The 22510-nt window shown below is 37.5% G+C and overlaps 1 protein-coding gene across 17 annotated transcripts in view; it reads left to right on the forward strand.

Moving 5' to 3' along the window:
- Nucleotides 1–22510, forward strand: part of DLG2 (discs large MAGUK scaffold protein 2) — a 1871010-nt gene that overhangs the window by 1202388 nt on the left and 646112 nt on the right. For 3 of the 17 annotated variants that reach the window (XM_037010579.2, XM_037010582.2, XM_037010585.2), the window contains exon 1: nt 15287–15429. The exons of the other annotated variants lie outside the window; for them this stretch is intronic. In XM_037010579.2, the coding sequence (XP_036866474.1) occupies nt 15325–15429 (105 nt within the window). In that variant the 5' untranslated portion in view covers nt 15287–15324. Of the gene's footprint in view, nt 1–15286; nt 15430–22510 lie in introns of those variants that run through there. 17 annotated transcript variants of the gene reach the window in all.

Here is a 22510-nt window from a genome sequence, read left to right on the forward strand (position 1 = left end):
TGTATCACTGTGGGGTCTGTCGTGATTTTTCCTTTTTCGTTTCTGATTCTGTTGATGTGTGTTGACTCTCTTCATTAGTCTGGCTAGAGGCTTATCTATTTTGTTTCTCTCTCGAAGAACCAGCTGTTGGTTTCATTAATTTTTTCTATTGTTTTATTCTTCTCAATTTTATTTATTTCTTCGCTGATCTTTATTATGTCCCTGCTTCTGCTGACTTTAGGCCTCATTTGTTCTTCTTTTTCCAATTTCAATAATTGTGACATTAGACTATTCATTTGGGATTGTTCTTCCTTCTTTAAATATGCCAGGATTGCTATATACTTTCCTCTTAAGACTGCTTTCGCTGTGTCACACACACAGCGAAGTTGGAGTTTTGTATTGTTTTGTCATTTGTTTCCATGTATTGCTGGATCTCCATTTTAATTTGGTCATTGATCCATTGATTATTTAGGAGCATGTTGTTCAGCCTCCATGTGTTTGTGAGCCTTTTTGCTTACTTTGTAGAATTTACTTCTAGTTTTATACCTTTGTGGTCTGAAAAGTTGGTTGGTAGGATTTCAATCTTTTGGAATTTACTGAGGCTCTTTTTGTGGCCTAGTATGTGGTCTAGTCTGGAGAATGTTCCATGTGCACTTGAGAAGAATGTGTATCCTGTTGCTTTTGGATGTAGAGTTCTATAGATGTCTATTAGGTCCATCTGTTCTAGTGTGTTGTTCAGTGCCTCTGTGTCCTTACTTATTTTCTGTCTGGTGGATCTGTCCTTGGGAGTGAGTGGTGTGTTGAAGTCTCCCAAAACGAATGCATTGCATTCTATTTCCTCCTTTAATTCTGTTAGTATTTGTTTCACATATGTTGGTGCTCCTGTATTGGGTGCATACATGTTTATAATGGTTATATCCTCTTGTTGGACTGAGCCCTTTATCATTATGTAATGTCCTTCTTTATCTATTGTTACTTTCTCTGTTTTGAAGTCTATGTTGTCTGATACTAGTATTGCAACACCTGCTTTTTTCTCCCTGTTGTTTGCATGAAATATCTTTTTCCATCCCTTGACTTTTAGTCTGTGCATGTCTTTGGGTTTGAGGTGAGTCTCTTGTAAGCAGCATATAGATGGGTCTTGCTTTTTTATCCATTCTATTACTCTGTGTCTTTTGATTGGTGCATTCAGTCCATTTACATTTAGAGTGACTATTGAAAGATATGTAGTTATTGCCATTGCAGGCTTTAAATTCATGGTAAAAAGGTTCAAGTTTAGCTTCTTTACTATCTTACTGTCTAACTTAACTTGCTTATTGAGCTATTATAAACACTGTCTGATGATTCTTTATTTCTCTCCCTTCTTATTCCTCCTCCTTCTTTCTTCATATGTTGGGTGTTTTGTTCTGTGCTCTTTTTAGGAGTGCTCCCATCTAGAGCAGTTCCTCTAAGATACCCTGTAGAGGTGGTTTGTGGGAGGCAAATTCCCTCAACTTTTGCTTGTCTGGGAATTGTTTAATCCCTCCTTCATATTTAAATGATAATTGTGCTGGATAAGGTATTCTTTGTTCAAGGCCCTCTGTTTCATTGCATTAAATATATCATGCCATTCTCTTCTGACCTGTAAGGTTTCTGTTGAGAAGTCTGATGATAGCCTGATGGGTTTTCCTTTGTAGGTGACCTTTTTTTTTGTCTCTCGCTGCCTTTAATACTCTGTCCTTGTCTTTGATCTTTGCCATTTTAATTATTGTGTGTCTTGGTGTTGCCCTCCTTGGGTCCCTTGTCATGGGAGTTCTGTGTGCTTCTGTGGTCTGAGAGGTCATTTCCTCCAGCAGTTTGGGGAAGTTTTCAGCAATTATTTATTCAAAGGCATTTTCTGTCCCTTTTTCTCTCTCTTCTTCTTCTGGTATCCCTATAATGTGGATATTGTTCCATTTCGATTGGTCACACAGTTCTCTTAATATTCTTTCATTCCTGGAGATCCTTTTATCTCTCTCTGCATCAGCTTCTCTGCATTCTTGTTCTCTGTTTTCTAGTCCATTAATGGTCTCTTGCATCTCATCCATTCTGTTTTGAAGTCCTTCCAGAGTTTGTTTTATTTCTGTATTCTCCCTCCTTAGCTCTTGCATATTTCTCTGCAAGTCCATCAGCATGGTTATGACTTTTATTTTGAATTCTTTTTCAGGAAGATTGGTTAAATCTATCTCCCCAGATTCCTTCTCAGGGGAGGATATGGAGAATGTCTAGGTTAGTCTGTTCTGGATCAAACTTTTCTGCCTTTTCATGTTGATAGATGCAGTGGTATGCTGTTGACTCATCTGTCAGCTGGGAGAGCCAAGACCCTTTCCACTTGCTCCTGGCCTTTCTTTACTGGGACAACAGTGACCCCTAGCAGCTTGTGTTGGGCAGTTGTATGTAGTCGGGTCTCTGTTTCTTGCCTGGTGGCTATAGAGGAAGCTCCCTTGTTGTTGGTGGGGCCAGCCTCAGGGTGCTGCTCTGCTATGGCGGGGCCACACCAGAGAGGGAACGGGCAGGTGGCTGTTTATCACTGCAAGGGGTCTCAGAGTTGCGCTGCTGCCCAGGGGGTTAGGGCATCCAGAGTTCCCCGGGATTCCCAACTTCTGGGCTAAGTGTCCCGGGATGCTTCCGTCCAGCTGTGGGATCCCTGTCCCTTTAAGACTTTGGAAAAGCACTCGCTTTTCTTTGTCCCAGGGGCACTGGCTGCGGGACCTGCTCACAGGTCTTACTGCCCCGTTTCCCTAGTATCCAGCACCCCATGCATGCACTGTGTGTGTGCTCTGGTGCGGATGGCTGGGGCTGGGTGTTTAGCAGTCCTGGGCTCCCTCTCCCTCCCCACTCTGACTCCTCTCCTCCTGCTGGGAGCTGGGGTGAGGGTCCTCGGGTCCCACCAGGCCAGGGCTTGTATCTTACCCCCCTTCGCCAGGCTCTGGGTTCTTGCAGGTATGCATGTGGTCTGGATGTTGTCCTGTGTCTTCTGGTCTGTCTTTTAGGAATAGTTGTATTTGTTGTATTTTCAAAAATATGTATGTTTTTGGGAGGAGATTCCCACTGTCCTACTCATGCCACCATCTTGACTCCGCTTTGTTTTTTGGACTGGTGCCAAGCTCCTTCTGACCTTTTTAGTCTTTTAATAAATAACAATAAATAGTCTTTCAATAATAAATAGTCTATTCTCATAGCTTTTTATTGTCTAATGTGTCAAACAGAAATTTATCATCCTCACCTCAGAGGCCTTCTATACTTATCCTTTGTGATAACATTCATGATATGAATGATAATGATTATAATATTGATGATAGCTAATATTTATTATTTATTTAACACTCTTTTATGTTCTAAGAACTGTTAAGTATAAGCATTCATTAAACCCTTGCAGTAATCCTTAGATTGATAGCATTACTAATAATGATGATTATTCACAATTTATAGGGGATGAAACTGAGTCTTGGTAAGCTCAACTAATTTCCCCAAATTCACACAGTAAATAATGAGTGGAGCAGACACTCAGACCCATTCATATTCCCCTACCAAGATTTTTTTATTAATATTGGTGTTCACCACCTACAAGCTTTAGAATAAAGAAATGCCTCTCTCCCCTCTTCATTCAATTTTTTTTTTTAAATCCAAACTCCATTCCTTTCATTTTTCACCTAGTTTTTGCTTCTTGTCTGCCCTGGTAATCCAGGTTAACTTCTTATTGATCTCGTCATCTCATTGCATAAGTTGGAAACCTCAAAGTCATTATTAATGCCACCCTCTCCTTCTATATGAAATAGACCAATAAGATATTTCTGTGTGTGTGTGTGTGTGTGTGTGTGTGTGTGTGAGAGAGAGAGAGAGAGAGAGAGAGAGAGAGAGAGAGAGAGAGAGAGAGAGAGAGAGGGAGATGGAGAGAGGAAAGAAGACAGGTGGAGAGAAAATGGAAGAGATGGAGGAGGGAGAGGGGTTGGAAAGGAGAGAGAGACAGAGACAGAGAGAGACTTAGGCAAACACTGGCTGAAACTTGTGGATGCCACCCAGTGGAGATGTATTGATCAGAGGAAGGAAAAGGGAGGACAAACTCTCAGGGAGCTTCCCTTTAGAGCCATTTTGATATCTTAAAATAGTTGAGATAAGATGAATATGTGAAAATTCTATACTGTTGACAAAGCAGAAAGTATTCCCAAGAAGACTAAGGGTTTAACCCTGGCCCTGCCTTTATCTAACTGCATAATCATAGGCACTTTCCAGTCAGTCTGGGTCTTTTTCTTGTTTGCAAAATGGATACAACCAGTCCAGCCTCATAAGATTGCTCTAAGAATCAAATGAGATACTTATAATGATAATGCACTGGAGATCAGGTTCTCGAAATGCTTCTGAATTCGTGAGATGATAAATGACTTGACATATGGAGAGAGCTTTGTGTTACATATGTATATGTGAAGAAGAAGAAAGATAATACCTAACAATTATTTATTGGTGCTTATTTTATGTTGGTCACATGAAATGACTCTTTAATCATCACAGAAACCATATAACATAAATACCATTTCCAAACCCATTTTCCAGTTAAGGAAACCAAGGCCCAGAGTGTAGAGTAGCCTGGTCAAGGTCATACAGTTAAAACGCCACCAAGCTAGGATTCTAGTTCAAGAAATCTGACTCCAACTCTTGTACTTTCAACTATTTCCTCTGCCTATGCACAGAGGTGAGGAAGCAGAGGCCTTGCCTGTTAGAGGAGAAGGGACGTCAGCCCCAAGCTTTTGTATGAGTGGATTCTAATGCCACAAAACCCAGCGGCACAGCTTCTCTCCATGGCTGAGGGGCACCTCTGGGTCTCAACAGTGTGCCCTGCCCTCACTCAGCCGTTCTTTATTGGCCGTCAAGGCACTTAGACCATTCGGAAGTATTTGTTTGGGAAAAAATTAAGTAACTGTGCTGTATAGACCTTGCATTTCAAAACCTTGGACAATAGAAGTGCATTAGGCATGCTGGCAGTGCCATTTAAAAGAATTTCTATTTCCAGTTGAGCTTTTTCTGCTTGGCCATACTTAGGCAGTATGGACATAAAAGATTATTTTAATCAGGCAGCCTTAGAAGTTCTTTCATGTTCTAGTTAACAATTACACAATGCCTACATTAAGATCAGATTATCTTAACCTGTAATGCAATACTTTTCTCTAGGCTATTTGCTAGAGTGGACCACAGGGCCAAGAGTACTATAAAAGCAAGTTCACTCAGGAGAGTTATTGATTTTATTTCCCTTTTGCATTCCCATTACATGAGGAGCCCTGTCTGCCTTCTACCTACATTTACTATGGCCTGAGTTTTAAAAGCATTAGAGCAAAGCCAACATGAGGCTCTGAATATTACAGCTTTGAGACAGAGTTAGGTGTATGCTACTATTGAATGGTCTACATGAACAAAATGTAATGGAGATCTTGGAAGGGAGAGGTATAAAGTAATCCAAGAAGGTTTAAAAATGTTAATGGTAATACAATCATATATTCTGGTAAGAAGAACTGAGAGTGGTAGAACCTAAGTTCAAGTCCTATATCTACCATTTATTGATAGTGTGATCCACATGCCTATCATTTAACCATCCAGTGTATCTGTTATCTCTGTTTAGAAATGGGGGTGCTAATTCTGCCTGTACACATTCCATATGTTTTTCTTTTATAATCAGATTCATTGATTTACTCAACAAACATTTACTGAGCACCCATCTCATCTGTCCAGACACTATGTCTGTACAGAGCATGCAATGATTAAAAAATGATAGAGAATTCTTGTCTATCCATAATGGGGTACTCCAATAGGGAATTAACAATAATCTAAAAGTCACAAAAAAAGAGGTTTACAAATTAGGTTCCATGAGAAGTTATGACAGCATGACTTGATGGAGGTCTAGGACAGTGGTTCTCCACTGGCTGTGATTTTATCCCTCCCAGGGCACATGACAGTGTCTGGAGACCTATTTGGTTGTCACAACTGGAGGAAGGGAATGCCACTACCTTCTCAATGAATAGAGGGCGGAAGCTGCTAAGCCTCCTACAATGCACAGTGAAACTGAGATTTGAAGTGTAAGTGGGAGAGAATTCTAGAAAATTCTGCAGAAGAGGAAGGAGAAGATTTGAAGCAGGATAACTAGCAGTTGCATATGAGCCAATGTGAGAAGGAGCTTCATCATATCCTAAGTACTGAGCACAGGCCTGTGGGGCAGAGGCGCAGAGATGGGGAGATGGCACAGGAGGTCACTGGTGACAGACTGGTATAGACCAGTCCAGGCCCATAGGGTAGTGATAAAGTGGATATTGGGGGTTTCTGGAGCAAAAGCATACGGCTTGAGCAACTGAGAGGAGGGAGCTGGGATTTACTGGACAAGGAAATGAACAAAAAGCATATTTGAGGAGGAGAAAAAGGAAAAGAGCTCAGATTCTTGAAGACAAAGTCTGAGATCTTTGAGACACCTGAGTAGAAATACCAAATTCAGAAGAGAAATATGAGCCAAGAATGTGAATGAGGGAGCCATTGAATACTAATAGTTCAATGAGTGTGTAGAGAGTGGGTACCAAGTAAAAGGGCATAGAATTCCTAGTTGTGAAAGTGCTTTGTTAACCAAAATGCGATCTGCAAATATAAGGAATTCCCATTACTATCAACACCAAATGCAATATTTTTCACATCCATCTATTTATTTGTCAAACCTTTGTGTTTTCATGTACTAGGCAACATGCTAAGACCTGGGGATAAGGAGAAAGACACCTGCCTTCAAAAAGAACCAAGAAAGGAAGTTGGGGACAGACACAATAAATAATTAATACTATCCTATAAATGAGTTCATGTAACTTTCTGTCTGCTGGGAGAGTCCAGAGGGCCGAGGGCTCTTAAATTGGGAGAAGACAAGGAAAATGGGTCAGATGTGACTTTTTGAAAGTAAGAACTATGGCCAGATTCACCATAAATCTTTGAAAGTACAGAAGATAAAAATTTATCTTAGATCTTATATATTACTTATTATTTATTTGCTATTACATACATTAATAAACTAAAATGGGCTTGATTAACTCATAAACACCAACAATAGTACTTATTGTGTGCCGTACTCTGCTGTGAAGTTTTATAAATATTAACTCACTTAATCCTCAACAATCCTATAAGCACTATTATAATTTCCATTTTACAGATAAGGAACAAGAGCAAAGAGAAACTAAGGAGTTGTCCAAGGTCACATGGCTAATAAGTGAAGCAAGTCACATTAACTTCCATGGACCTATTTCTTTATCTGTAAATTGGGATCAATACCTTTGTGGGAATGAGAGGGGTACTGTAGTTTTTTAGGAAGTAAATGATGGATTTCTATCCTTACAGTTTTAATACCAATTATAATATCACTGTTATAATGCTGTAGGCTCTGAACTTTACATAAGGAGAGGCAGGAATTTTAAGATGGAGGATGCTTCCATCAAGAGAGTTTACTGTCTTACTAGAGAGTTTGTCAGCTTGCTTAACATAATGCATAATTCAAAATTTTGTTGGTTATTTTTGCTACACTTTAGATCCTGCCTGAAAATGCTTACTTTGAGTGAAAAAATGGGGTTATTGGGGATTAAAATATATCCATAGATTCACTGAATAATAGCTCTGGAAGACATGAAAAATGGCTGGATCTAACCTCTTCGGTTTTAAAGATGAATAATTGAAGCTTGTCCAAAAAATGGCCAAACCAAGATCTATTTTACAGCTAAGTAGGGCAAGAATTAGAGTAAGGGCCCTGGATATGGAATCTTGGACCTTTCCTCTGGGTGAATTTACCCATATCCTTTGCTTCCCTTCCTGCCAGAAGGTCAGTGCTTTCTTATCCTTTCCCAACCTGTGGGAAATGGATCAAACTACAAAATTATAACATTATATGATGACAGAGCTTGTCACTTGGATAAATTCCAGGAGAGTGAGGTTTTCCTTTTGGTTTTTCTAGGAACTTTTAAATAATTGTTTTAAAAATAGCTTCAATGAGTTATAAGTGATCTCTAATGAACTACACATATTTAAATGTACAATTTGAAAAGTTGGACTTATGAAATGATCCATTCAGGATAATGAACATATCCATCACCTTCAAAAGTTTCCTCATTCCTCTTTGTAATCCCTCAATCCAATTCCCTCCCCCTACCCTCTTGACCTCCCTCTCCCAGGTTATTCTTTCTGTCATTATAGGTGAGTTTGAATTTTCTAGGATTTTATATAAATGAGATCATACAGTGGGTATCCTTTCTGTCTGTCTTCTTTCATTCAGCATGATTATTTTGAGATTTATCCATTTGTTTTGTATATCGATAGTTCACTCCTTTTTATTGCTGAGTAGTATTCCATTGAATGGATCCATTGTGATTTGTTTATACACTCACCTTTTGATATTGTTCCAGTTTCGCTATTACAAATAAAGCTGATATAAATGTTTGTTTACAAGACTTTGAATGGGCATGTGCTTTCATTCTCTTGAGTAAATATCTAGGAGTAAGATGGTTAAATCATATGGTAGATGTATGTTTAACATTTTAAGAAGAGTGTGTACCATCTATTTTCCCACCAGCAGTATATGAAAGCTCCAATCTTCCACATCTTCACCAAGTCTTGGTGTAGTCTTTTTCTTAATATTAATATTAGCCATTCAAATAAGTATGTGATAGTATCTCATGGTGATTTTAGATTTCATTTCTCTAATAAATCATGATGTTAGTCATCTTTTCACATGCTTATTTGATAACATATATATCTTCACTTGTCAACTGTCTGTTAAAATGTTCATTTTTTATTAGATTGTTTCCTTACTACTGAGTTTTGAGAGTCCTTCATGTATTTAGAAACAAATCCTTTACTAGATGTATGATTTATAAGTCTCACTTCCATTCCGTGCCTTGTCTTTGATTCTCTTGGCAGTGTTTTTCAAAGAATAGGTATTTCTAAGTTTGATGAAGTTCACTTTATCAATTTGTTCTTTTATGGTTGCTTTTGTTGTACCTAATGTAAGGTCACAAAGATTTTTTCCTCCTATGTTTCTCTTGTAAGTTTTACTTTATATTTAAGTCTGTAATCTATACTGAGTTTATTTGTAGAACAAGGTGTACACTGAAGTTTGTTATTTTGCCCGTGGATAGCCAATAGTTTCAACATCATTTGTTAAAAAGATTACCTTTTCTCCATTGAATTGCCTTTTCAAACTTTGTTGAAAATTCATTGTCTATAGATAGTAGATCAGTTCCTGTGATCTCCATTCTGTCCTACTGATTATTTCTCTCTCTTAATGCCACTGCCACACTCTTTTGATTACCTTAACTTTATAGTAAGTCTAAAAATACACATAGCATTTTTCCTCCAATTTTATTTTTCCTTTTCAAAGGCTTTTCTATATTCTTTGAATTTCCATCTGATTTTGGAATCAGCTTGTCAGTTTCTCCAAAACACACAAATAACTCTTCTGGTTTTTGACTGGGATTTCATTGCATTGATCTGTAAATCAATTTTCAGAGCATGCCATCTCAACAATGTTGAGTCTTCTTATCCAAGAACTTGGTGTATCTCTTCATTTATATGTCTTCATTTCTCTCAGGAAAGATTTGCAGTTTTTGAAGCATCTGGCTTACACATATATGAAGTTTATTCCTAAGTATTTTATATTTTTAAATTTTATTATAAATATTATTTTAAATTTCAGTTTCCATTTATTTATTACTTAAATAGAGAAGTACAACTGTTCTTTGTATATTGATCTTGTGTCTTGCAACCTTGTTAAACTCTTTTTATAAATTCTAAAGTTTGCTTTAAATTCCAGGAGATTTTCTACATAGATAATTATGTCAATTATAAATACTTTTATTTCTTCCTTTCCATTATTATTATTAATTTATTTTTCTTAACTGTCTAAAACCTCCCAGATAAAGCTGAATAGAAGTGGTGGGAAGGTACATCCTTATCTTGTCCTGACAGTTTTGCCTTGTTTTATTTTAAGAAGGAATGGTATCAGGTTTTGTAAATCAGGCTATTTCTTTGCCTATTGAGATGATGATATAGCTGTTTGTTTTTTTCATTGTAATATTTTTAATATGTTGATTTACTTTGTTTTTTTTCAAAGGTTAAAACTACTTGGTCATGATCACTGTTCTTTTTATATATTGTTGGACTCAATTTGCTAATTTTTTTTGTAGGGTTCTTGCACATATACCCATGAAGGCATATGGGTATTTGCTTTTCTTGTAATATCTCTATTGGGTTGGGTACCAGGGTAATGCTGGCCTCAAGAAATGAGTTGGAAAGGGTTCCTTCCTCTTCAGTTCTCTGAAAGAGTTTGTATAGGGTCATCATTATTTCTTCCTTAAGTGTTTGGTAGAACTCATCAATGAGGCCATCTAGGCCTGGAGTTTCTTGGTGGTAGAATTTAATTATAAATTCAATATCTTTGATAGATATATGGTATGGCTATTTATGTTCTTATTTTTCTTGAGCAAGCTTGGATAGTTTTTGTCTGTTAAGGAATGTATCTATTTCATCTAACTTATTATATTTGTTGGCTTAAAGTTGTTTGTAAGATTTCTTGATTAGCCCTTTCAAGGCTGTCAGAGGGTGATGTTACCTCTCTTATTCCTGATTTTGATACTGTATTTGTTTCTTCTCTCTTTTCCCCTTCATTAGTCTTGCTACAGGGTTACCTATTTTATTGATATTCGCAAAGAACTAGTTGTTAGCTTAATTGGTTTTTCTCTATTTTCTGATCTTTAATATGTCCTTTCTTCTGCTTCTTTTGGGTTTAAATTTCTGTATTGTTTTAATTGTGTAAAGTTCAAGCTGAAATCATTAATTTGCTAACTTCTTTTGAAATGTAGGTTTTTAGTACTATATATGTTCCCTTAACTATGGCTTTAAGGGTGGCCAATAATTTTGATTTGTTGTGGCTTTATTTTCATTCAGTTCAAAATACATTCTAATTTCCTTTTGATTTTTTTCTCTGGCCAATGGGTTATTTAGAATTGTGTTATATAGTTTCCCAATATTTTGGGAATTTCCAGAGATTTGATTTCTGACTTAATTTCACTGTGGCCAGAAAATATACTTTTTTTGACCCGAAACCTTTTCAACTTACTGAAATTCGACTTACAGCTTAAAATATGTTCTATCTTGGTAAATGTTCCATGACCACTTAAAAGTATGTGTGTGTTTTGTTTTTGTTGGGTAGAGTGTTCTATAAAGGCACTTTAGCTCAAATTGATGGATGGTTTTGTAAAAGTCACCTGTATTCTTCTAGATTTTCTGTGTGCCTATTCCATTAATTATTCATAGAAGGATATTGAAATCTCCAACTATAATTATAGTTTTATCTGTTTTTCCTTGTTGCTTTAGTCACTGTAGAAAACCAATTCTAATGGGGCAATCCTAGGACTTAACCTTGTTTTTTTCCTATCTCTTAGAGGTCACTGTTCTTTGTTGTCTGATGTCCATTATTGAAATCCATTGTTTCAGATTCTTGGTTCAGTTTTTTGGTTGTTTCATATAGAGGTGTAAATCCAAGCCCTGTTAATCCGTTTTTACTGCAAGTGTAATTGTCACGAAGTTATACTTAAACCAATCACCAGCAGAAAGCATTCAAATGCATTCCTGTCTGGGCATGGCACTACCACCATAAAAAAAGCACTTTTTGACATTCTGAGGCCTGTGACTTAATTTACAGTATAGCAATATCCAGGCATACCTCAGAGATATTGTGGGTTGAATTCTAGACCACCACAATAAAGTGAATATTGTAATACATTGAGGTAAATAAAGCTTTTGGTCTCCCGGTACATATACAAGTTATGCTTAAACTATCCTGTAATCTATTAAGTGTATAATAGCGGTATGCCTAAAAAAATGTACATACCTTAATTAAAAAGTACCTTTTTGCCAAAAAAACACTATCATCGTTGAAACTTTAGTGGGCTGTAATCACCGATCACAGATCACCATAACAAATAATAATGAAAATGTTTTAGATATTGTAAGGATTACCAAAATGTGACACAGAGATACAAAGTGAACAAATGCTGTTAGTAAAATGGAACCAAGAAACTTGCTTGTGGCTAGGTTACAGCAAACCTTTAATTTATGAAAAAAAATGCAATATCTGTGAAGCACAGTGAAATGACTTATGCCTGCAGTTAGATGTGTTGGACGTATAGCCGAGTGACTGTTTAACAAAAAAAAAACTATAGCCATTGCATATCAGGCATTGTGCTAACAGGAATTAAATGTGTATATCTTCTCTGTGGGCAGTAGCTAATACACACTGAGTGGTGGTTGAGAAGAAGCAGAGGATTGAAATTACATTACAGTAGTCTTTATTTCTAGCACAGTGCCTAGCATATAGTAGAGCTCAATAAATGTTTGTTAAACTGAGCCAAATTAAATGACATCAAATATTTGATTGGGTAGGATTCATGGTGGATTCCACTTGAATATTGAAGGCAGTAGATTTTAGAAATTGTAAACCTGATTGGGCATGTAATACACAGTATAAGTATTTAACAAAAACTAAATAATTTAGTAACATGAATTAAATGATTGAGTGACTCAAACCTCCAAAAGTATATCAATGTACCTATTTTAAAGAGTGGGGAATAAACATAAGGAATTTACCATCACATGAAGTTTAAGAAGAGTTTCACTGATATGCGTATCAATGCTCCAAGAATTGGTCAAGCCAAGATTGTAAGCAACAGGAATAGGAATTCTGAGTTTTCATTCAAGAATAGCCTTGACTCTGGTGTAAATCCAAGTATTAATTTTTCTTGGAGCCATATCCCTTCCAACTCTACTAGTAAAAATGACCTCTACTTTCACACTCAATGCTTTTATTCTACCGTTTCTTCCTCAGGAATGTTCCCTTATCTATCTGTGCATGTCCAAATTTTACCATAACGTCAAGCTCTAGGAAAGTGCTCCATCTTCCTCGAGGTTGCCCTAATTTCTCCAGGGGTTGTATTTTTTGTTTGTTTGTTTTTCGTTGTTCTGTGAATAGTTTATGATACCTCTTCTAGGACACTAACCCTTCTTTAACTTGTCTTTTTGTTATTCTTACCATTCGGTATCCCTTCAGTTAGATGTTAAGCCCTTTAAAGGCAGACTGCACATCTGATAAGTCTATTTGCCAATAGTATAATCAAAAAGCATAGCATATAGTGCGATATAGGGGATAATGCCAATAGTATAATCAAAAAGCATAGCATATAGGGGATGCTTGATATGTCTGTTGGATCAGTGAATAAATGAATGAATGCATGATTCTAAAGACATTTTTTAATGTAAATTTTCCACGTGCAGAGATGAAATTCTCTACCCTTTTTCCAAGAGTAAGGAAAGGTAGATATTTTAGGAATGCTGCTTAAATGAAGGACTGAAGGGACCTGGTGAACAAAAGATGGAAGTCCAAGGCATGATAGAAGATCCAGAGCCTGGGATTTGGAAAAACAGTGAACATTTGCTCAAAGAATACAGACAGGATTGGCTAGAATTTTGGAGGTTAACTTAGAAAACCACTTTTTATTTTTCTGTTGTTTGCTGAGAAATACAGAACATTTACTAGTGAAGTTTATTTTCTGGAAGCTGTGGGCTGGCTGGTCTACAGTGCATGAGGAAGGAGCATGTGCTGGGGCAGATGGAAGAGTATAAGGGCAGGAATGCAGGCAGAGGAGGGACTGTGGGTGTGAGCTGAACAGAAGAACACCATGAATGAGGAAAGGAAAAGGTTGGTTGAATTGATATGGAAAAAACAAACTGCCTAAATGTAATAGCCTTATGGTGTGCAGTCACGACACATTAAGGAAAAATAGGCTCCCTACAGATTAGCCCAGGTGAACATTTTGAAAGATCAATTCTACTACTAATTCCTTCAGTTCAAAATTGACAAGTAACTGAGATAAGAGGAAAACTTTGCTAGGATCAGCCTTTGAGACTTTCACGTAACAAGGTCATTAGTATGAACTAATCTGCCATCACCGGAGTACAAATGCATAAAAACTAGGTAACCCAAATCATGCAGTTCTTCTAAAAATAATACAGCAGAAATCCTTCATTTACATGATCAAACTGTTTCCTACAATTTGTACCTCGTTGTGCACTCCTTGAATTTTCTAGGTCAGTTGAAAGCACACTTTGTTTTACTGTGCATTGCCCTCAGTTTACCCCTTCTCCTCTAAAAATGATTGAATAAATATCCCCTTTTTGGCTGTGCAACTAACTCTGAGAGCATAGATTCCTCTGGAACTTCTGAGTGCTCATCACCTTCTTTCAAGATGCAATAGCCCCTGACTCACCGGTCCCACAGAGACTGCAGGGAGCTAGTAGAACATCCTCTCATTGTGTGGGCTTCATAACTCTCAGGATGTGTTGCTCTATTCTGTTGTCCAGATTTTATTCAGTGCTTATACTGGCCTTTTTGATGTTATAGTGTGCAAGCAATTTTTTTTGGAACTAACACATTCCAATTCTGTGCAGCCCACGCTCAGGTCCCAATAATATTTATGTGTTCAATTCTTCTGGCATTATATATGTAAATTCTACCTAGAACAATAAGTAAGTATGGCTTTTCTCCGATAAAGAAGGCAACAGAAAGATTTCCTAATTACTGTTAACATATGTTAAATTTTAAGATAAAAAATTGGCTACATTTTATACCCAAGAACCTCCTGGCTAGTGTTTAGGGATACTCCCTGATAACCAACTGTAGTTAACTAGGGGAGCAATATTCATTGGGTAAAAAATATATCAAATCTGTATCTTAACTGAATTGAGATGAGAATTGAACATATTAAGTGACACTTTGAGGATGCATGCAGATAGCTGCAGTTCTCATACAGCAGATAAATGTAGATACCTGTATATGGTTCATACATGTGTGCATGTAACTCGCTCCCTTTAATTTTACTACTTTTCACAAGCTACATAAATTCTACCTCTGTGGCCTGCCACCCAACTCTTCCGGTAGAAATAGTTTTTCACATCTCCCACCCTCCCACTTCTTTCCCCCACACACTTATGGTATGTGCAGTTTCGCCAGAACTGTGTGAAGACCAGGGAACACTGATGGGATTGCTTTTCACAAGTGTGGGGACGAAAATCCTTCCCAATGAAAACATCTGCCTCTGTTCAAGTCATGCCCAGTTATCCCCCAAAAGAAATGTTCTGATTAAGTTTTTTTTTTTTTAAGTCTTAAGATAGCAGTTTGTGTAGCAGATCTAATTAAGTTTATGTAACAGATCTGCAGGGTTTTTCCTTCAACTGGGTTCTTTGAGCTCAGTTCGAGTGTTACTAGCTTTCGCTATGCAACGGCCAAGTGCTTCCCGGGCTGAAAATTATCAGCTTTTGTGGGACACTATTGCTTCCTTAAAACAATGTGAACAAGCTATGCAACATGCATTCATTCCGGTAAGGAAAATTTCCTTTTTTATTTTAGGGATTCTCTTATTTTTCTCCTTGTTTTACTTTTATAGCTATAGATGAATGGCATGTATTCTGTGCATTTAAAGATATGGTGTATCTTCTCTGTAGTTTTTGTTTGGGATAAATATGTCTGTTTTTGCTCTGTATGAAATCTGAATTCTTAATATGGCCAAACCTTGATCAGTGAGAAAGAGTAAATAGTGACCCACTGAAGATAGTAGTTTCTGACTATGGCATGGGCTAAAGAAATCGCACAAGGTTGATATTCTTCATGCTAATATTTGAAATAGCTTGAGTGTGTATTTCCTACTTGGTTCCTCCAAAATGACTTTGAATGGCTTGAATATCTTTTATAGTGAATTTGAAACATAGATCAAAAGCCAAAAGTTAGTTCTTACATTATAGTTCTCTGATTACTCAAGTAAAATCCACCGTAAAACCTCTCTTGAAAAATGTGATTGTTCCTTTAGTATAGTATTGATGCACTAATTAGAGATTAGTAAAAATGACTGATAGATATGTATAGACATAAAAAAGTGAGTTAATAAGTGAGTCAGTGTCATTGTGTTTTATAATTAAAATAATGTTTCTGCTTGTAATTATTCTACCAGAGGAACCTGTTACATTTGATAGGCTGAGATGAGGTAAATTGGACCTGGAAGATTAAAGTATTTGATTCTTTAATTAGATCTATTTTGAAGGATTGAGGTAATTTATTGAGAATAAGAGAACACTCTTCAAAATTTATCCCTGTTAAAAATTATTTGCAATCCCTCAAAACAAAAAACCCCATCATTTCTAACATAGAAACTCGAGATATGTTTCTGTTAATAGTTGGAATAAATCTTCTTTGAAGCTCCAGTTATTTCCAAGTGGCACAAGTTACATGCCACTATATTTTTCTCTGTAACTTGGGAATTACCTAAATGTTTCAAAGACTGTGGCTGTATTTAATATTCTTCTCGTTGAATACTATTTTCTGGTTAGATCTCTATATGATCTTGAATGTTAAAGACATAAAATATAATTTTTGCAAGGGATTTAAAAAACTAAATCAGATTTAGTCAAAATGATTCTCTTTGAACTGGAATCTGATGTAGTTCGCTTCTCCTACCTTTATTAGACTCTCCTTTTGTCTTATTAAGGAGGGTACAATACTCTTTGTGAAGCTCAAGTACCTCCTCCTTCGTGGAGCTTTCTCTGGCCAGGCAGACTTACCTTCTCCCTTCTCAGTTCCAGGCCTGCACCATGATTTACCACACAACATATTTTATTCGGTTTTCTTCTCTGTCTCTCTAATTATATTGTAACTTCTTGGTGTGAAGGAGAAAAGGAAAGTAAGTGGGAGAAAGGAGCTAACATTTATTTGATTGTTTTCTTATTTTTCTATCTTGATCTCCTTGAATATAGGTTGCATCTACTTTCAAGTCTAGCACAGTGTCTGGCACAACAAAGAGTGCTTGGTAAGCATGTTAAGAATAAATAAAATTGAGTCATGAGAGTCCCCATGTCGAACATTTCCCTTTAATACATGGCAGTTTTCATCACCAGCTTTGTCAAAACTGACCTCATAAAATTTCTATTCAAATTCATCTGGAGAAACCAATAAACCTTTACTACAGCTTTTCAGTGGGGTGGGAGTGGGAGTGGTAATTGTTAATGCAGGGATAGACCCTTATGGGAAAAAATAGCCTTGGATTCAATTCCCATAGTCCATGGTCTATTCTTTCTTCCATTCTAGTGTCTGTTCCCAGTTCCCCCTACTACACACACAAAGACACATCCGAGTTTTTATTCAGGTTCGCTTCATTTTGACTGCTCTAAATCTTTTTTTGGAGAACATTAGGAATTTGCAAATCTCTCATATTCTCAAATTCCTTCCAATTCTTGTACAGAATGTATCATCATAATTTTATGAGGACTGCTTTTGGAAAACATAGCCATTATTAAAATATTACTGTAAAGATAATTCTGTAGAAGATAATTCTGTTTAAATGGCACCTCAATTTATTTCCTTGACAGAATATATAATTTAGATCTCAGAAAAAGAATCCCATTTATTCTGTATTTTGTGCACTTTTTAAATCCAACAATATGTATTTCACACACACACACAGATATGTATAGCATATATGTATGGATATGTGGCATTTGTGCTTACTGATACCTTTCATTATTTAGGATACCTAAGTCAATCCTAAGAATACATATCTTTACCATGCTCTATTAAGCTTAGTAAGGGAGTAACAAACAACATTGACTCAATCAACTGACTCTTTTAAAATAAACCTGTTTCTCTTTTGAAATAAAATACTTGGAAATAAATAATGTGTAGAAAGCAGAGATACACATTGATGAAGCTGATAGTAGGAAATCTTCACAAGCAGGTAGATGCGGCCTGCGCATCTCCTGTAAGTGTGGATTTCTAACATACTGTTAGAATGTAAAGCCCCCCAGATGGTCTGGAACATCTCTCACATACACAATAAGCTGTAGATCACAAATGGTTTTTCAGATAGTGCAGTTCTGTGGACTAATGATAAACCTGATGTAAAAATCTCAAGTCATAATACTGTCTGCCCCTCAAAACCTGTCCATACAGGCTGAAATTCACCTTGGTGAGAGGAAAGAGGAAAGAAGGAAGCCAAACTATGAGGCCTTCAAAGCTTCACTATTTGATTTCACATAATAGATCACACCCTATAATGATGAGGTGGAGATCAAATCTGGAATCTCAAGCAAGTTCATGTACTTGACCCAAGAGCCCTGAGTATAAAACAACAATCCAGAATTCCCCACAGCTTTAGCGTAAGTGCCAACCAACCTAAGCTCATAACTATTTATGGAATGGATGAGAAATAAAAAGTTCCCTTATGAAGTCCGGTCAATTGGCTCTATCATTGGAGATGTAAGAGCATTCTTCTAGATGGCCAGTATCTCTGGGTATCAAAGGCTTTGCTGTTTTACTATTCAAGTCAGTAGATACACTTGTAAAAATGAGTCCACATACTTAGTAGTTCTTTCCATAGAGACTGACCTATCTTTCTATTCAATTATTAGTTCATTGGCTCACATTTTATTGAGCCCTTGCTATGTTCCAGGCATGGATCTAGGCACAGGACAGGGACCTGAAAGTCCACTTAAACTTCTTTATAATGGTCACTTTGGAAGAGAGACTTGCCCAAGTGGTGCCCCCTGTCTCCTGCTGCAATGTACAAAGTTGATTTTCCTTATGCTGTTAGTAATCATGTTTGGATTTCATCTGATTTAAATGTCATGCAGCTTGCTATGCATTGGGAGAGATGAATAAATGAATAATCAGGAAAACCCCTGACAGAACCTCCATGGAATTCTGCCCACAAGGAATCTTTAAATGGACACATAGATCATTCTAACACCAGACACAAAGGGTTGCACAGCCTTAGTATCCATGGATTACTATAATATTTAAGAAAATGGGCAAGCTTCATGAAGGGTAGCTCAGCTGGGTTTTGAAGGTTATAATGATTCTCTTTGAACTGGAATCTGTTCAGAATTTTGACATGCAGTAATGATGAAGGAAGAGGACATTCCAGTGGAGGAAGCAGTAAAGGCACTTACTAATTATGTAAATGTGGTCTTTTTTCCCATCTGTTCATTCATTCAACCAATATTTATTATAAATAGCTTCTATGTATCAGAAATTTTATAATATGTCTGGGTATATAGTAATAAATAGGACAAGATCAAACCTGAGGGCATTCAGGACATTCTAGTGGAAGAGACAAGCATTAAATAAACAATTACATGTATCTCTCTATGCACACTTTAATGCTATCCTGTGAGAATTTGTAGCATTTCTTACAAGTGCAAATCAATATTGCACATTTACATACACAGATGCAAGTCTGTTGTTAGGAGAGCATAGCAACTGTGAATATTTTGCAGGACCACTGCAAACCAAACAAATCACACTTCCCCAAATATTTTGTAGTCTTAAAATGCACATTAATTTCCTTGACAAGTAAATAGCACATCCTGTCTGATATATCCTAGGCTTGGTACTTGTATTATAAAAGTGATAGCATTTTTTGAGTACCTATTTTATGTAGCACCTATTTTATGAGAAGCATCAGGGTAGTGCTGGTATTGTAAAAGTATGTAGTACTGATTGACATATATTTTATCAGAAGCAGCAAGGTAAGAGTGACCAATCTGCTTCAAAAAGAGGGGCAAGATGATCAAGGAAGATTGGAAAGAGAAACATAGAGATGATTTTAAAGTAGAGGTTTATCAGGTGAAGGAGGTGAGAGAGGCTGAAATAGTAGGTGCAAAGGCACTGAAGCATGAAAGAACACTATGGAACGAGGGCTAGTTACCAACCTCCCCCAAGTCCTGATCTTCCTCTTTGACCATTTAGGGAGAAAAGTCAGAAAGAAGAAGGATAAGCATTGGGTCATTCACTTAAGGTCAGGAATCCTGAAGATCAGTCAGAAGAGAAGCACTGAATAATTCAGACCAAGACTAAGGTGCTGAATCTCCAGTGGACAAAGAGGTGACTTTTCAGACACCTGGCTTCATTAGCCCACTGCACGTGGTTTTGCCCACAGGTTAACTCCTACCTGTGTCTGGAGCTGAGGACACATGCCAAGAGAAGCTGAGAAATCTTGTGCAGATATAAAAGAATGAAATAAATGTAGAAAGAGAAAAAGATATGAGAAACCGTGTGGTCCCTCAGAAAGATACTAAGAGAAATGAGTCTGACAGGAAGAGCGGGAAGCTGGCAGAGGCTGGCCTGGGGTTGCCTGAGCCCCTCAGAACTCCCAGGTCTTAGTTCCTGTTCACCAGATGTCTAACTTGTTGTCCTTCCCTCCTTTCAACATGATGAATCGAAATTTTGCTTAAGCTCATGTGAGTGGCTTTCTGCTCCTTGCAACCAGAAAACCCTAAGACAGGGGCCAGCTAGTGGCTAGTGGACCAAGACCCAGCCCTATAGGAAAGGGCAGAAGAGAGATGGAGGGAAGCTGAGCACACTGGGCTTCAAGGTGGAGTTCCGTCCCTCAAGACTTGACTCACATCCCCTTACACAAGTTTCCCTCACACCTCATTAACCAGGTGATACGCCTCTTCCCATATCATTTCAACCCTGCTTAACACTCCCTGAAGAAAAATAAGACTAGAGAGCCTACTTGCACACTGCTTTACTCTACACTTTCTTATTTCTTACCACAATACCAACATGAAATGGCCTCAATATTATTATTATGTCATTTTAGAGGGCCTTGTATGAAATCATAGAGGGGGTGAGATCGGAAGAGAACCCTGGCACTGTGGCCCCAACCCCTGTGCCTTTCTCCTTCATACCCACCATGGTGCTTTGCCCCTATTTCTCTTGTGTTATTTCTCTCCATTGTATTATAAGCATTTGGGGGATTTCTTTTATTTCCACATGACATTGTAAACTCCTTGCAGGGCAAAACCACATGCTCCCCCTTCCTACTTTCTTCAGTGCCAAGTTACAGTGCCTTAAATATGATGTTTGCTAAATAAATCCCTGTGGGTGGGTTCATGCTTCAAGTGTGAGAACTTAGGCAGCAATGAGATGATAATGAGGAAATCATCCTTCTTGTCTCAGATACCTCCTTCAAATCTGTCTCCTCATGTCCACCTTCCCTTCTGCAGACCCTCTCTTCAGTCCCTAGATGTTGAATTTGAGCCATCATAAGCTTAGGTCAGTTTTAAAGAGGATTTGTTCAGTGATGAGGTCCAGTCCTAGTTCATGGTGTTCCAAGTGTGTTTTTGTCCTTTCTGGATTCTAAATATTACCTGACTCATCATCCTCAAACATGTCGGGTTCATTTCTCTATTTCATTCCTTGTAGCCTTGCTTCGTGCTTGTATTTAGTAATACCCTAGTTTTTAGTCTATTTCCTTCTGAAGAATGTGAACAAGGCTATTAATGAAATTTATATTAGGAAAGGAATAAAGATGACACTTAATCTATGGAGATGTTCAACCTAAGGGGAAAAAATAACTCTATCAGAAGCGACCTGGATAATTGCAACAGCCTGGAACTACATGAACATTTGCAGATTTCTGGTAAAATGGAATGGAGCTGTCCCTTCTGTTTTTGAACAAAAGGCAAGAGCTTGCTATCTTTTTATCTCCCTCTCTTGTGCAGTTTGCATTTCCTCTGACTGCTGGTCTTGTGACTGCTGTGCACAGGCACCCAGAGTCCATGAAAAATTAACACCAGGTGCAGGATGCCTTCTCTTTTTTCCAGTATTGCTCATTGTATAGTGTTTGTGTTGACTCATTAAAGTAGGGCATTTGCACAGCTATATGTTGCTGTGCAATAAAGTAAAGCCCATCCTCTGCCACTCCCACTTTCCTTACCCACTCCGGAAATTGCAAAAGTAAGACCCAAACCATTTTGGTTACAGAACAGAGAAATAAAACAGTTGTTCAGCATTAATAATAGCAGTCCTCCTTCACAGAGCAAAACAAAATTAAAACACATGCACACGTGTATCAAACTCTCAAAACCTTTAGTGAGCTAATACTAGATACATTCTACTCTTCTGAGCTTATTTAGATATTTTTATGTAGCAGGAAGATGCCTAAGAACAATGGAGTTTTTTATTTTTATCTTGTGTAGAGACTAGAGAAAGGCTGTCCTAACACTTTCCTATTGCTGCTGCTGAGACTAAACCTACCCCTGCACTAGAACCACTACCACTGTCCTGTTGATCTATCTTGGTAAAATTTCCAAAGCAGTGTAAACTGGATTATTTCTCTTTCTAGTTTTCAAGGTAGGCAAGACAGCCTTAATATCCCAGTATTACTTAGAAGAAAATTGAAATTCAAAGAGTTGAAGTGGCCGGGATCAGAAGTGGTTAAACATCATCTAGTAGGACTACAATCTCAGCCCAGCTCACGTTTGCTTGGATTCAGAGTTTAGCTACTTGAAAAATCTACATCTGAGACTTTGCTCTCCCACATGGCATCATGAGCACATTGCTGAACCTCTCCAGGCCTCAGTCTCATCATCTGTAAAACTGGATATTGTTCAGATCTTGTCAGTGTTG

This window comes from Manis javanica, chromosome 11, assembly GCF_040802235.1.
Source record: "Manis javanica isolate MJ-LG chromosome 11, MJ_LKY, whole genome shotgun sequence".
Taxonomy (NCBI): Eukaryota; Metazoa; Chordata; class Mammalia; order Pholidota; family Manidae; genus Manis; species Manis javanica.